The sequence below is a fragment of the Wyeomyia smithii genome, chromosome 1 (assembly GCF_029784165.1).
Source record: "Wyeomyia smithii strain HCP4-BCI-WySm-NY-G18 chromosome 1, ASM2978416v1, whole genome shotgun sequence".
Lineage (NCBI taxonomy): Eukaryota > Metazoa > Arthropoda > Insecta > Diptera > Culicidae > Wyeomyia > Wyeomyia smithii.
Window position 1 is genome coordinate 46,947,901 of NC_073694.1, and position 16,374 is coordinate 46,964,274.

Consider the following 16,374-nt stretch of genomic DNA (forward strand, 5'->3'; position numbering starts at 1 on the left):
GTTTAATTTTTCCAAAACCTTGCTAAGTGCATCTCGAGTAGAGCTGAACAATAACGGGAAGCCATAGGAGGGGAAGGTGTAGTGGGCAGCATTCGAGTGTGCAAACATTTCGGTAAGTTTGGATTTTAGTTGGTGTGGTTTGATATAGGATGTGTACGTGGATATGTTTATGGGCTCTGGTTGGCCTATCGCTATGCGGCTGGACGGAGTGTTGACGAGGGTAGTTTTGATACGTTTGACTAGGCGTGTGCACGGTGCACTTTCGGCGGAGTACGACAACCGGTTGATGCAGTACTGCATTTCGAAAGGGCTCTGGGCGGGTAGTGGCAGCGGAAGACCCGGGTGATGATGCTGGACCACTCTTTGACGGGAAGCTGCGAGCGCGTTTCCGCGTAAAATGCTGGCTGGCTGCACACATAAAAGCTCATTAAAATGTTATAGTGGGTAAACTGATTTATTATTGCATATTGTGGAATTGTGCAGGTTGCGTTGTTGTGAAGTGTAGACAGTGACGACGGTGAGGAACAAACAGGCGGAGGGGTCATTTTGCTGATGGCCAAACTGGAGGCAGATGCATTTTAGGAGGTTGACCATTTCCGAAAAGGTGTGGGTCTATATTAGCGAAAGGCGTGTGCAATGAACCGGTGATGCATAGCAAATGCCACGCATTTGCCCAACGACAATGAAACTAGGAATTAATGAAGTTTGACTTTATTCTTTTTGTCATCTAATTCAGTGCTCCAATTGCAGTTTACAATCTTCCTAGTTTGGTTCGGGAGCGCTTGCCAATAACTTGATTTTACACGTATGTTTTTATTTTAATTTAAATACTGTACAAATAATAATTTTTAAATACACGACAAGAGATATGTGGTGTGCTATTCCATTTATACATTGCTCACGTGGCATTTCCTCATAATAGCTTCTTCAGTACGGACGCCAAACATCACTCTGCTTAACCTGTTGCTGCAAGCTGCAAGATTTGTCCGAACCGGAAACACACCGTTTTAACTTTGTGCTTCGTTCTAAAACCGTCAAACTGGAAACAGTTTCTTCACAGAGCAGTGGAGACATCACCTCCGCCGGACTGGGAGAACGCTTCGTTGACGTAACGGATGGTGAATTCTTCCGCCGATCCTCATCTTCGTCGTCCGCAATAGCAATCGTTTTGTGCGGTGGACTTTCATCGCCTTCATCACCAATGCTGCAAACGACCGTTATGGAACGCTTGTTACTGATCACCTCGCTGCCCTTCAGAGAGTCCAGACTGTCCTTGCTGTCGTTGTTCGGTGTTGCCGTTTTGTTCGCGAACAGCGACTGCCGGAACCAGGGAAGTTCCTGATAGTTACCGTACAGCTGATTGTACAGCCAGTGGTTCGGTTGAGGTATCAATGGATTCTGGAAGAACAGCTGCGCAGCCAAAGCGTGATTCAGCGGATGAGGTTGCTGTATTTGCGAAGGGTACGGAGTCGCTGAGAAGGCGCCGTTTTGGAACAACTCCAGGCCGCTTTTTAATTTGGCGTGGTTTTTCTGGATCAGTGACGTGAAAGCTCCTCCTATCAGTGGACTTCGACGTTCCTGTTCGTTCTGACTGCCGCTGCCAAGGTCGCTGCCGGTAACGCTGATTTGATCGTTGTCATCATCCAGATCGTCCCGATCGTAATCGCCATCTGCTGAAGGTTTGGCGTCATCCGTGTTGGACGAAATGGTGTGGTGAATGTCGTTGGTAGGATTTGGTGAGCTTTTCGGGCTGGTGGTACTGTGTGGATTGCAATTGACGTGCGACGCGTGATGATCTGTGGAAGAAAATGAAAATGCATTAATACGTGCCAAGCTAATGTCAAAACTAGTATAAATTAACATACACGTCGACTTTTTGGAAGGTAATAAGGTTCATATTTTGAAGCGAACAAAAGCTCGACCACCATCTTGAATACAGTCGCTGTTTTGGATTTTATCAGTGAAACGCATTTTTTACTACGATAGTAAACTCCGTTTGCTTATGGAATTTAGCAAATTTTTACATTCAATTATTGACTTAGCTCATTTATCACTGCATCAGCAGAATCGTCAAGAGTGTTTTAGTTCTTATAGTGGGCAATTTACTCGAGTTTCGATGCGCGCTATTATGATTGTGCCCAGTATGGCTATTCAAATTCATCTGCTCTCAAATGCGGTGACCTTGCAATGTAAAATTTTGCAATGTTTCAATTTGTGTCTCATAGTAGCCTTGTGCTAAACCCTCTAGTGCCCAATACCGCCACTTGGCGGGCTTCAGTCAAATCTCTAAAAAGCTTTAAAAATACTTAAAAAATGTTTAAAATGATTCATAGTGATTTTACCGAAGCCCGTCTAGAAATTAACTTGGGCACTAAAGGGTTGAAAATTTCTTCCGTGATATGTTCAATATACCAAATATTCGAGTGCATGCTCCATCGTATCACGGTGAAGAAGAATGCGTTAAAATTTTTGTTTTTAGTACAAGTACTAATTTTTCGCGTTTGGTTAAAGGTCGTCACTTGGGGTTTAGCATACGTTTTAGTCAAACTATTTTTCAGTTCGTGAACGGGTAAATGAAGATGTGCACGAACTGGCGATCATAATATAACACTACGGTTATGATACGGTTTCAAATATTTGTCTCTCGGCGGTCGAATGCCCAAATAGTGATATTCAGCGCACCGTTAATCTCAACAACACTTGTTCTAACGCTTATCAAATGCACGTGAATAAGTAAAGGACAAAACATAAGTATTTTTGATTTGATTATCCAGAGGACACACTGTTTTTTGTTAGGTATTTAGAGCATTTTTGCTCAAATGTTATTTATTGAGAAAAATGTATCCGATTTTTTTTAAATCTCAAAATTTTAATCGTTGCCAAAATGTTGTGAGAAACCTGACTGTACAATGAACAAAGCTTTTTTTTCATAGTAACTAAAAAAACGCAAAGGGTGCCTTCGACGAAACTAAAAAGGAACAGATGCATCAGAGAAAAATGTTGGTGCGTAACCAGCGCTAACCAAGTGTTCCATTAGAGCAGTTCCATTAAAAATTTACCAGTTTCAGAATATTTTTCTAATTGTCATTTTTGATTTGGCTGAAACATTCCCTAGACGTTTTTATGGGCAAAAGATGCCATTTTGTGCTATTAGTCTGATATTTTCGAAAACACGATTTATTTTTGAGAAGCTATTTAAAAATGTTTTATTGAGAAGGTATTGATGATTACAAACATTTTTAGAGTCAAACCGATTTGCTGGATTGGTGTAACGTCTTAGACAAACTTGTATATAAAAGCTCTAGTTACCTTTCCTGAAAAAATATTCACTCAAAAAATAATGATTTATTAAAAAAAAAATAAAAAAAAAATTAAAAATTATTCATCGAAGAAAGTTCATTTTTGATCTAATATTTTTTTATAGAAACTGCAAAATATTACCTGAACATAAAAAACTGTCCCATCATATAGAGGTCAGGAAAAAAAGGTAATAATTTTTTTACAAGGTTAATTTTTTTCAGAATGACAAAATTATTAAGTACAGCTTTGCTAAAAGCACTTGCCAATCAAACAAATATTTCTGGCTGTAAAAAAATTTTAATCAACAATAAAGATAACCAGCGAAAAATAAATTCAAAATTGTTTTTTCCAAAACTATTTTTTCTTGATTTCTCTATGATCGGAAAGTTCTCAGAGTTTAAATATTGTTATGTCGCTTTCATCAAAAAAATATATTTTTAAAAAAGTTGCCTTTTAGAGTATAAATTTAAATTTTTTTAAACTTTTTTTTTTCAAAAAAAAACAAGCATCACGAAATGACATCTTTTTTTGTTGGAAAAAGATGCCATTTTGTGCTATTGGTTTAATAAACGTTTATGCAAAGTTTCAGCCAAATCAAAAATGGTCGATCAAATTGGATGACCGTTTTTTTGTGGAATTGCACCGCAGTCAAGGTGGAGAACGAGGCGAACGTTGAAGCAGTATGAGCACGGCAAGGTAGAAAAGCTGATGGAGCTGGTTATCGGGATGGTGGATGCTGTCGGCAATTTTAAAAAGTCACTGGCCGTTTTTCTCTGGCTCTCTGGCTCGATTATACGTCAAAAAGCTGTCAGTGCTTGCGAAACAGCCGATTAAGCACCGGCCGTGCAAGATCAACTGTTGCTGCAAGTGGGGTGAAGAAATGCAGAAAGCAGCGTTTTATAGATTTTGCGCAGGACATAAATGGTCACGTTCAAACATGTTTCAACACGTTCCGAATAGCCCTACATTCGATGTAGTTAGAAGCACGCAAAAAATCCATACAGTAACACATGCGGCACAATGAACGGAGCTTATGACCATATTTCCAACAGTAGCGCCATCATCATCGGCGGCGGCTTCAGGAAACTGTTGCCATGACATCGGTCTGCTTCCATCGCATGAGGAAGTAAATCCGTTGGCGCCGGTCCGTTAATCAACGGGTCGTGAGTTAGGATCCTGGGTGGAGTCGCCTCCCCGGGCGTCGGTGATTGGCACAATAACAGTGGCGGAACTAGACCGACGGTAAATAAGCGAGAATAAAAAAGAAAAAACACAAAAATCTTTATCCGCGTACATCGATAGGAGGAGCCTGATCGTGCATACATGTAAATATTGATACGCGCAGCCTGTGAAACTACGCATACCAAAACAAAACAAACATCAGTCGCATACAGCTCCATATGAGCGTGCACACATGACCGAGATATAGGCTGACCAGACGTACCGTTTTGAACGGGACAGTACCGTTTTTTCGACTGGTTTTAACCGTCCCGTCTTATTACCATTTTGTACCGTTTTCGGATACTTCTTGAAAATAGAGCTTTGCATAATTTTCCTAAATGAAAAATAAGTTTCCAAGTAGCCAGGTTTTTTTAAAATTACTGAGTGACAAATTTCAGAAACTCATTGCAAAAAATCACACTCTTTAGGATCTGGTAAGTTTATCGAAGCAATGAATAATTTTTTGCATGCTTTGGTTGGTAAAAAGTTTTAAAAATCAATTTTATCATGTGTCCCGTTTTATGAACCCATTTGTCCCGTTTTCATCCCGAGAATATCTGGTCAGCCTACCGAGATAGATAGTGTCATCGATCGCAATCATCGATGACGAACGAAATTGGTCAAAGCGGAATCTAAAAGAATGATCATGACGGTTGGTGGATATTGGTTAGGGTTCGGCTGTTAATTAGTGCTTGCTTAGCAATGTGCACTTCTGTGGGAAATTGTGGATTTTTGACGGTGCGTTTGGAATGCACTTGAGTTTACTGCTATAATGCAAAGTGATGAGGATTGCGTCTATGGAAATTGATACTAAGAACAATCGATTTCGATTGTGAGAATCGGTTTGTTGGAATGTTGGCTTGGTATAAAGAAATCTGACTATGGGAAAGTGTTTACGTAATGAAACTGGATATTTGGATAAAGTGTTTGGGATGGTAATAAAGGTTTGAGTTACAGACTCATTAACTTGGGAAATGGAAAAATTGTTTATTTTCAGGATTTATTATTTAATTTATGGAATCATCAATTAGGAAAAGGAAAGTTAATATTTTGTGGTTTTAATTATACCACAATGCTAAGTGCAAGGGAAACCTTTAGAAAAACAGTATGAGGAAATAACGAAACGACAGGCGCAGCGGGTTTTTCGGTCACAACGCATCCAACTGCAAACATACATATCATTGAGAAGGTTGAATGCTGGAATTCTTTCGCTTCTAATTATACAACGTCAAGCAATATTTTCTGCAATTTTGTCTTCACTCTTTAGTATGAAAAGTTCCGAGTTGTAAAATCACTATATACAGAACATTTTCACTTAACCCATTATGGCCCGGACCTAGAACCAGATTTTTCTCCAACGCGATTTTCACGACACGTGTTTGTACACGCAAAACTCTTCCTTATTACTTTAGAAGCAATAGCGCAAAATTGCCTTTTAGGTAACAAATCCATTGGTTAAAAGGCAATAAAATTCTTCCCCATTCAGGAAATAATACATACTGTAATCGATTTTGCACGTTTCACGGGAGTACGACTATCTAATTATGGTCGTTTCAACCACATGCAAAATTTTCTCTGTCGAAAAATGCTCCCTCTCCGTCTCAAGTAAAAAAAAAATCACACACAGTCGCATATGTTGCGCATGTTAGGCCTCTGCTAGGCTGAATGCCAACGCGAGCGATCGGGCGAGATTCTTGCCGTAGGTAGGGGAGAACCGTACAGGACGCACCAGTTGGGTAAAATGGCCCATGCTATTAATTCCCCAAAATGCTTACACATGTGGCTTTTTATGACGAAATTCTTCGCTTTTCTCATAAAAACCTAGCTTCTCTACAGTTTTCATATAAAATAGTGTGCCATAATGACTGAAATACTCAAAAAACTGTGCAGTTGGCTGTGGCATGTAATTATTCATGAATTTTATTTGAGCTTTTGTGATTAACTGACTTGTAAATAATACAAGAAACTATGGTTTCCCTAACCTTTACACTTTTGGAGTTTATAATACTATGAGTATTTCAAATCATTTCACTAACTTTCGTCAACTTTTACCTAAAAACAATCAAAATTAAAATTGGGGCAGAATGCACTATGAAGAGCTTGCAGGAGATTGCTTGACAACTTAGAGCATGTTCCATTATTTTTTATTTTACTTTCGAGACTTCAAGCGCATCTCACTTCGCGTGCTGATTTCTGCTAGTGGCATATTAGCAAATATATTAAATACCAATATAGTTCACTTACGTGAAATTATGAAGACAAATTGAAAATGACAGAAGCGTTAGTCACCTTTTCGACCGCTAGGTGCGCCACTTCCGATTTTGTTCTGCACGACATGCGAAAAAGAGTAACTTTTGACAATTATATTACCCTATTGGGTACACTGAAAAAAATGCACATTTTATTGTGAAGTGGACTCGGCCGAATATTTTATAATAATGAAGTTCGCCTATGTATGAGGCAATCCATGGGTAGTGTTTCACGGTTTGTACGTTTGTCGACCTCCGACAATATTTTGAGTTGTAAAATGGCGACTTCCGGTGACTGTAAAGCTGCCGAAAATGACCTAATACCACCTAATATGGGTGTTTTTTTAACCAGAATGACGCTCAGAGGCCAGAAATTGTCTCCAAATGCCAGTTTGAAATCCAAGATGGCGACTTCCGCTTTCTGAGAAACAGCGAGATATGACCAAACACCACCCAATATGGATATTTCCGAAATCGTGATGATGCACTGAAACCACAAATCGACCTCAGACAACATTTTGAGTGGTAAAATGGCGACTTTTGGTGACTGGAAAACTGCCGAAAATGACCCAAAAACAACCAAATATGGGTGTTTCTTTAACCAGAATGATGCTCAAAGGCCAGAAATTGTCCCCAAATGCCATTTTGAAATCCAATATGGCGACTTCCGGTTCCTAAACAACAGTGGCAGAAGACCAAATAACACTCATTATGGGTATTTCCGGGATAGTTATGATGCACTGAAGCTACAAATCGACCTCAGATAACATTATGAATTGTAAAATGACGACTTCCGGTGAATGGGAAACCGCCTAATCTTTTCGAGCTGGAAATTTTCTCGACTTAGCACTGGGGCACGGTATATCGTTGTACTTATCCTACACATACAAAATGAGCCAAAACAATATCGATAACGAATTCTCTCAACTAATCTAGTTAATCGAGACCGCTATTAGCCCCAAGGCTAAGCGTGCGATATTGTTGTATGGGTATTTCCTCAACCGGCCGATTTCCATCCAATATGAGATGCTTCGATACCAGAATGATACACAGGAGCTAGAATCGACCACAGACACCATTTTCAATTCTAAGAAAGTGGCTTCCGGTTTCTGTAAAACAGCCGAAAATGACTGAATAACACCTATTATTGGTGTTTCTTAAACCAGAATGACGCTCAGGGGCCAGAAATTGTTTCCAAATGCCATTTTAAAATCCAGGGTGGTGACTTCCGGTTTCTGTAAAATAGCCGAAAGGGACCAAATACCACCCAATATGAGTGTTTCTTTAACCAGAATGATGCATGGAGCTAAAAATTGACCTCAGACACCATTTTGAATTGTAAGATGGCAACTTCTGTGAAACAGCCGAATACTACTGCATATGAATATTTCCGTAATCGGAATAATGTATAGAAGCCAAGCATTGACCCTGGACACCATCTTGAATTCGAAGATGACCTCTTTCAGTTTCTGGAAAACAACGAAAATAGCTGAATACCACCCAATATGAGTGTTTTCGGAATAGAGGTGATGTACTAAAGGCAAAAGTCGAGGATGTTGTCATTCCGATAAAACCAATAATTTCAAACAATATAAACAAATCGCAAGAAATCAATGAATTTGGAATGATGAAAATTATTAAATTAAACACAAAAATAGGCGGGACGAAGTTTGCCGGGTCAGATAGTAAATACATAAATATGCTGGTTAAATCAAAGCTGCAAGTGATGCATACGAAGATTAGAACTCGAGAGCAAAAAATTCGGAGGGATGAAAAAACAAAAAAATACTTTCAAAACGAAGAAAACTAAACATTAAATAATTGTTTTTGCATAACAGTTGTTATCACTAATTATGTTTGTTTTGTTGAATATCTTTTATATATAATAAAATAAAGATATTAAACCAGTTACTACATTATATGTATCAATACTTAAATTGTTAAATTGATAGAATATTCAAGTGTTATATAAGCTAAAAGTTGCACAACAACCATATACGAACGACTATTGACAACCATCGTGCGGTTTCTCCTTTTATCTTTTTCACGAGGTAATTGAGATATTCATTTAATTGTACACTTCGTGGCCTGATTATTGAGCTTAAGCTTGACGGCCGCACATTTCGTAGTTGCTTCCCGTGATGGATCTGAGCTAGTGAAGTTACACAGGGAACCACGTATATAGCAACTTGGGATTAGTTTACCATTTACACGTCATGGCCTGATTATTTTAATATTTCTTCTTCGTGCCTCGATAAGCTACATGTATTATATTATCAATATTTAACTCCCGGAATGGCGTTAGTTTTACATACAAACAATATACGCACGAAATCTGCAACATATTTTTTTCTGTGAAAGTATGAAATTGAGTCAAATAAATCTAAAATTGAGTAAATTCAGTTTCGTGTGTGAGAATGTCACACGCTCACAGATATTCAACAACAATGCACAGTGGTACAGTAAGGCGATTTTGTGGTTTTAGAGTAAATTTTTTTTCTGAGAACTTGTTTCTTATATTTAGTCTATTTTTTATGTGCAAATGAAAACTAGGGTGGTCCTGAAATCGACTAAATGAAAAAACTAACTTTTTATTTGCATAAATAAATGTATACATTCATCGGCACAGTTGTAGATCAACTAATTTTAAGCAACTTTCGGTATTTCTTCACAATATTTATACAATATTTGTTCTTTCAAATGATACCAAAAAATATTATTTATGTTTGCCTTAAACGGAGACATCAATATATCAAAAGGGCCAATTTTTAAAATAGAAATAGTGAAAACTCTTTATCTGTACAATATATCGACAATGTTTTTTTCGTCAAAATTGGCGTATTTTTGATTAAAGTTACCGAAGAAAACTTTGGTTTTAAATTTGAATTGAAAAAATAGAGCGAAAAGACTGTTTTTGGAAACCAAATTTCATGTCCACAAAAAAGTTTTTTTCAAAGTTACTTAGGATTAGTTGGTCTACAAGTTTGCCAAAGAATGTTTATAATTATTTATGCAAATACAAGTTAGTTTGTTTTTATTTCGTTGATTTTAGGACCACCCTAATTTTCATTCGCACATAAATAGAGGACTATGTATAAGAAACAACTTTTTACAAAAACTATGGCTTCAAACCGCAAACCAAAATCGCAACGAAAAGCTTATGTCCGCCTAAATTGCCTTACTGTACCACTGTGCAATGAGTTTAGTTACCTTTTATACCACAAGAGGGGGTGTTCCCTGTCTGTCTTCACGGGAATATATGGGAAACTCGAGAGTGAACTATATTGTTATTTTAAGATATTTAATATTAGCCTACTGCTTTGGAGCATACTGACCTTTGTTGTGGTGCGTTTTGGTCACGGGATTGTTTGGCGGCAATGGTAATTTTACCAAAAAAGACATTGAAATCGAGTATTTTATAACAAACATCGTCATAAATATATGATAAATAGATCCTTCTATCATCCTACACGTTCAATGTCGCTTTGAAATGATTTGAAGCGCTGTAAATCGCGCAAATGCTTAACTGGTGCGTTTTGTACAATCCTCCCCTACACATACAATGTCAGTTCCGCCTCTGACTTACACCCCCACTGTTACCCAAAATCTAGTCACACTGCCGATTGAAAATGTAATACCGGCACGAACGATCGAACTGTCAAATCCACTTTCTTTGCCCAATTGGTCAACGTTTTTTTCTACGTTTCACCCCCTGCGGTCAGTCCTCATCGAACAAACAATACTGTTTGGTGTCCAGACAGTTGGTTAGCCCCTAGTGCCGGTTCAGCTGGAGTAGACTGATTGCGATCCCTGCCAAGCCACCTACTGGATTAATCCAATTATCAGCCAGGAGGGCACGTAGGCAAAAATACAAAAAGTCTGGTGAAGTATTCACATTTGTTTTTATTTTCTTATTTTTTTTCAATACGGTCGTCTCTTTTCTAATTTCATACACCTTATTTTGAAAAATTCTTCTTACATTTTACAACAATTATTTGATCCCCCCCATATACGCATATTTATTGTTTGCGTGCGGTAGAGCAAAACTCTCCCGCAAAAAATGGACGACATGCAGGTGCAACTATTCCTGGATGTGAAAACAAATGGGGAAGAGATTGAGATCTCCCCCATCAATTCCCCTCTACCTTCCCCTGTACCATCCCCTTTACCTAGCCCTGTATCAAGGGTACCGGAAGTACGGGTAAAAGCTTACCCAGATGCCGCGAAAGGTCCGTTCGTAGTTTACTTCAGGCCCATAAAAAACCCTCTAAATATTATTCAACTCGGCAAGGACCTGGCAAAACAGTTTTCGGCCGTAACCGAGATTACGAAGGTGAGGCCTAACAAACTGCGAGTTGTCGTGAGTAGCTTGAAGCAAGCAAACGAAATTGCTAGCTACGAGCTCTTTACAAGGGAGTACCGCGTATACATCCCTGCCAAGGACGTGGAGATCGACGGTGTGGTTACCGAAGCAAACCTCACGGTCGATGACATTTTGCGTCACGGGGTTGGCTATTTCAAGAACCCTCTGATTCAAAATGTAAAGATACTGGATGTCAAGCAATTGCATTCAGTATCCATCGAAGAAGGGAAGAAGAAATTTCTCTCTTCGGATTCCTTCCGAGTGACATTCGTCGGATCCGCACTGCCGAGCTACAAAGCCTTGGACAGGGTTCGTCTGCCTGTACGCCTGTTTGTACCGCGAGTCATGCATTGCCAAAAATGTAAGCAGTTAGGTCATACAGCCACCTACTGCTGCAACAAGGCACGCTGCAGCAAGTGCGGAGGCAATCATGCTGAGTCCGTTTGCAGTGAGGATACTGAAAAGTGTCTTTACTGCGAGGGAACTCGGCATGACCTTTCGGGTTGTCTCGCGTACAAACAGCGCGAGGAAAAAATCAAGCGCTCCCTCAAGGAACGATCAAAGCGCTCTTTTTGCAGAAATGCTTAAGAGGGCTGAGCCACCCTCGACAGGAAACATCTTTTCCTTTTTGCCAACCGATGACTCATCATAACTTATGACTACTTATGTCTTTTGCTTTCCATGCCATGACAAATCACACGCATGCATACATACATACTTTCATACATACATACACACATTCATACATTTATACATACATACATATATGCTTTTCAAAGAATCTGGTGTCTTCGTACTGGTTCAGTATTTTCCACTTCAATTGGAGCTTCATGTTGTCAAAGATGGAAGCTACTAATTCAAGCTTCCAAGTTTTCCAATCTCTGCCAGAAGTTCGTTAGTACAGTTGACTCGCTTTAAAGCGACATCGCAAGGGACCGTCGTTACAGAGAAATGTCGCAATAAAACGAATAATTTTTATGAATATAGAGTAGAAGGCATCATTGAGAATGTCGCTATAGAGAGATTTGTCGCTATATAAATTGTCTTAATAGAGGGATTCGACTGTATTTAAAAAGCATTTTAGCGGTTGCATCTAATAACCACCTAGGTTAACTTGAATCATGAATCGATAATCACTTGATCCACACAGAATCAGACACAGTTGCATTTGTATCACTAGCAAAGCACTTGTCATTACTAGTTATATATTGATAACGACAATAAAGATATCCACTAGCAGCCTTTCCTCTCAACGTATAAATCTGCCACATTCAAAAATCTGCTTTTGATAGTTCATCAATCATAAATTTTGATATTTAGGAAAAAAGTCGACAATTTGTATGTTCATTTTCAAGGGTTAGAAATTTTTTTATCGTCTTACTAGAATTTGTAGTAAAATAATATTTGTACTGTCCAGTGGGAAAGTTGTACAAATGGTTGACTGGACATTTCGTTCACAAATTCCGTCAAGCGTCTATAACCAAAAAAAAAACATTTACCCATTTCAAAATACAAAACGAAATAGTATTTAGTAGTATCTTGAATCAAGTTATTCCATTATGTGCACAATTGTTCCGATAAATAAACACCAGCTCATTTTTTCTCTTTCGCTCAAATGTTTTTTAATAATTGTCAAGCGTCTTAAAAGTCTGTGCGGAATTTTAGAAGTTTTGTTCGAGTGAGCCTCGAGAAATCGAAAGAAGAATTTCGAATAGTGAAGGCATCGTTATATACAAAATGTATCTAATAAAGCTTTTTTCAAGTAACTCTAACTTTACTAAAGTCCACCGCCAAACGAATTTCTAACACTAATGCCTTGATCGATAGTTATACATAATTCGTTCAGACTTATGACACGACGATTCGCATATTTTTTCCTTAAAAAATAACGCAATATACGTTGAATTGAAATTGTTGAAAGAAAACATCATATCATATTGCTAAGTCATACGGATAATGTATCTGCCTCAATTTCCACGCATCATTATCAGCAAACGAGCTTTAAGGCAGTCCAAAAAATCAATGACCCAGTTTCCGTCTTTTCACACACGGGAAAAAACAGAAGCGTAATTTCAATAAGCTCCGGGATTATTCCGCCATCCAAAGCTGAAACCTGGCCGAAGCCGAATCATAAAAACACATAAAAATTTTACAGCCAACCCCGGAGCTAAAATTGAGATCATAAGCCAAAAAACAACAACAGCAACAACAAACCAACCTCCCATTGGTGGCTGTTTTCTGGGAAGGAAACCTCTTCGTTTAGACCTCCCTCGCCCACTTTGCTGGTTTACCGAAAATGAACTTGGGATGGTTTGGTTGGGTCCTATAGAAGGCAAAAAAAAAGTGGAATAAAACTCACCATTGGAATCGCTAATCCTGGGTGAGTTTATCGCAGAGCTGCCGCCATTGTTATTACCGCCGTCGTCGCCACCCACGCTACTACTCCCGCCCGCTATACTGCCGTTGCCGAAGATGCCGACGGTGTTTGCTACCGTGGAAGATGCCGCCGCCGCTACTGCCGAGAGCATTCCCATCGTAGTCGCTGCCGTCGGGTGTTGCCGATGCTGCTGCTGCTGGTGCTGCTGCTCCATCCGATCGATGGCGGCCAACATGTGCGGTGCGAAATGGGCCGGATTGGAAGCCGCCGCCGCTGCCGCAGCGTGGTGGTGGAAAAAATGCGAACCTGGAAATCCAGCCGCAGTCCGACCGTTGAGCTGCCGCCAATCGTTGGCCATATGTAAATGGCCTGCCATGCTACCTAATTGATGGGGAAACCCTGCGTTGGCGGGTTCGGTTCGGGATCCGGGTGCCGTCGGCAGACGTCGCAGTGAACAGTCGTGGTGGAGAAAAAGGCAGAGAAGAAAAAATACGTTCGAATTAGAATTTTGTTAGCTATCATTAGTTTCGTAAACTTAGAAGGATAATAAATCCGATTTCTTTCGCAGATACATTTTGGAAGTAGTAGGATATCATTCTCTAACCAATCGAACCATATACTTTGGAAATCTTGTATTGTGAGCATCTAGTTTATCGTTTACTACCGGAAAAAAAACCTACCAGAGCAAAAAGATACCTTCAATTACACAGCCCATCTTTATCACCTAGCCGTGCCTGATGGTTTACCCACAATATTTGTTGTAAAAATCGGTTGGTACGTGTCGAAAGTTGTAAATGAAAAAATGTTTGTTTGTAAGAAATTGGAAAATGTAATTCAACAAATCGGTAATCAATTTGTCAATTTGAATGTTGAAATGCCATCTGTTACAACAACCACATACATTCGTTGTTTTGCTTTCGTCTCGATTAGACGCAAATTGTTTATCTCCGTTTGAGTTCGCAAAAGAACAATACACGAGTTATCGTACGGGTGTTTTTTTTTTGTCGATATTTCTTGTGCTGCGCGATAACAATAGCCTGTTGTATATCGGCAGAAACATCTGCACACTGGTAGAGGCAGGCTACCCCGCCAGTGATTCGATACGCAGCTGATATATCAGCAAGAATAATTCTCCCGCACCGCTGTTACCCCGCTAGCAGCACGGACCACCATACGATCGAGCGAGTGGAAGTCAACTACAAGTGGCATCTACAAGGTCGCGTGTAAGATACGGCCACTGTGTCACAACACAAAGCTGGATCGTCATTGTTTGTTCTGCGGAGACACTTTTCCAGATTGATCCTACTAACAGCCGTGAAGACGTGACTTAGACGTTCGGTGAAGTATTACCTTTAGAATTTTTACTATTATTATCAATATTATTACTATGTTATAATATTATTATTAATATTATTATTGATATTATTATTATTGTTATTATTATTATTATTACTTTTATTATTATTATTATTATTATTATTATTGTTATAATTATTATTATTACTATTGTTATTAGTATTAGTATTACTGTCTTTTTTTATTTGATCCATTGTAGATTGAAAAATTGTTTTTAAAATTTAATTTCAACTACTTGATCCCCCCCCCCATATTCGAATATTTATCGTTTGTGTGCGGTAGAGCGTAACGCTCCCGCGAAATGGACGACATACAGGTGCAACTTTTCCTGGATGTGGAAACAAACGGGGAAGAAATTGAAATTTCTCCCATCAGCTCACCCCTACCTTCCCCTGTGACCTCCCCTTTGCCAAGTCCTGTACCAAGAGTACCGGAGGTACGGGTAAAAGCTTACCCAGATGCCGCTGGCGGTCCCTACGTTGTTTTTTTCCGGCCCATAAAGAAGACATTGAATATTATTCAGATTGGCAAAGACCTGGCAAAACATTTTTCGGCCGTAACCGAGATTACGAAGGTGAGGCCGAACAAACTGCGAGTTGTCGTGAGTAGCTTGAAGCAAGAAAACGAAATTGCTGGCTACGAGCTCTTCACGAGAGAGTATCGCGTTAACATCCCTGCCAAGGATGTAGAAATCGACGGTGTGTTTACCGAGGGGAATCTCACTGTCGATGACATTTTGCGTCATGGAGTTGGCTGTTTTAAAAACCCCTTGATGCAAAGTGTAAAGATACTGTATTGCAAGCAATTGCATTCAGTATCCATCGAAGAAGGGAAGAAGAAATTCCTCCCTTCGGATTCCTTCCGAGTAACATTCGCCGGATCCGCGCTGGCGAACTACGTCCGCTTGGACAGGGTTCGTCTACCTGTACGCCTGTTTGTACCACGGGTCATGCATTGCCAAAACTGTAAGCAATTAGATCACACAGCCACCAACTGCTGCAACAAGGCACGCTGTAGCAAGTGCGGAGGCAATCATGCTGAGAACGCTTGCAGTGGGGAAACTGAAAAGTGTCTTTATTGCGAGGGAACTCGGCATGTCCCGCGTACAAACAGCGCGAGGAAAAAATTAAGCGTTCCCTTAAGGAACGATCAAAGCGCTCTTTTTCAGAAATGCTTAAGAGGGCTTAGCCACCCTCGACAGGAAACATCTTTTCCTTCTTGCCAACTGATGAGGGTACATCTGACGATCCCGTCGAAGGGTATTCCTAAGCCTTGCCAGAGGGATCTAGGAAGAGGTGAATGCTCAACTCTCCTAATCTTTCTCACAAAGGTCGTAAGATAAGCCCTAGCGGAATGACCAATAAGACAACACAAAAAGGAAGCGGTGTAGAAAAACCGAAACAAGTACCCCCCGGTTTTAATTTCAAATCAAACCAGGAGTACCCACCGCTTCCTGGGGCACCAAAAACCCCTCGTGCACCCATTTCTCGATCAGAAGACATAAAAGA

General features: G+C 39.6%; 1 protein-coding gene across 3 annotated transcripts in view; it reads right to left on the bottom strand.

Annotated features, from left to right (window-relative positions):
• Nucleotides 1-715: 715 nt before the first annotated feature.
• The window catches only part of LOC129717854 (segmentation protein Runt), a 156,560-nt gene continuing 140,901 nt past the window's right edge, over nt 716-16,374 (bottom strand). For all 3 annotated transcript variants that reach the window (XM_055668072.1, XM_055668070.1, XM_055668071.1), the window contains 2 exons: nt 13,493-13,909; nt 716-1,796 (listed from right to left, as the gene is read on the bottom strand). In XM_055668072.1, the coding sequence (XP_055524047.1) occupies nt 928-1,796; nt 13,493-13,909 (1,286 nt within the window). In that variant the 3' untranslated portion in view covers nt 716-927. The remainder of the gene's footprint in view (nt 1,797-13,492; nt 13,910-16,374) is intronic.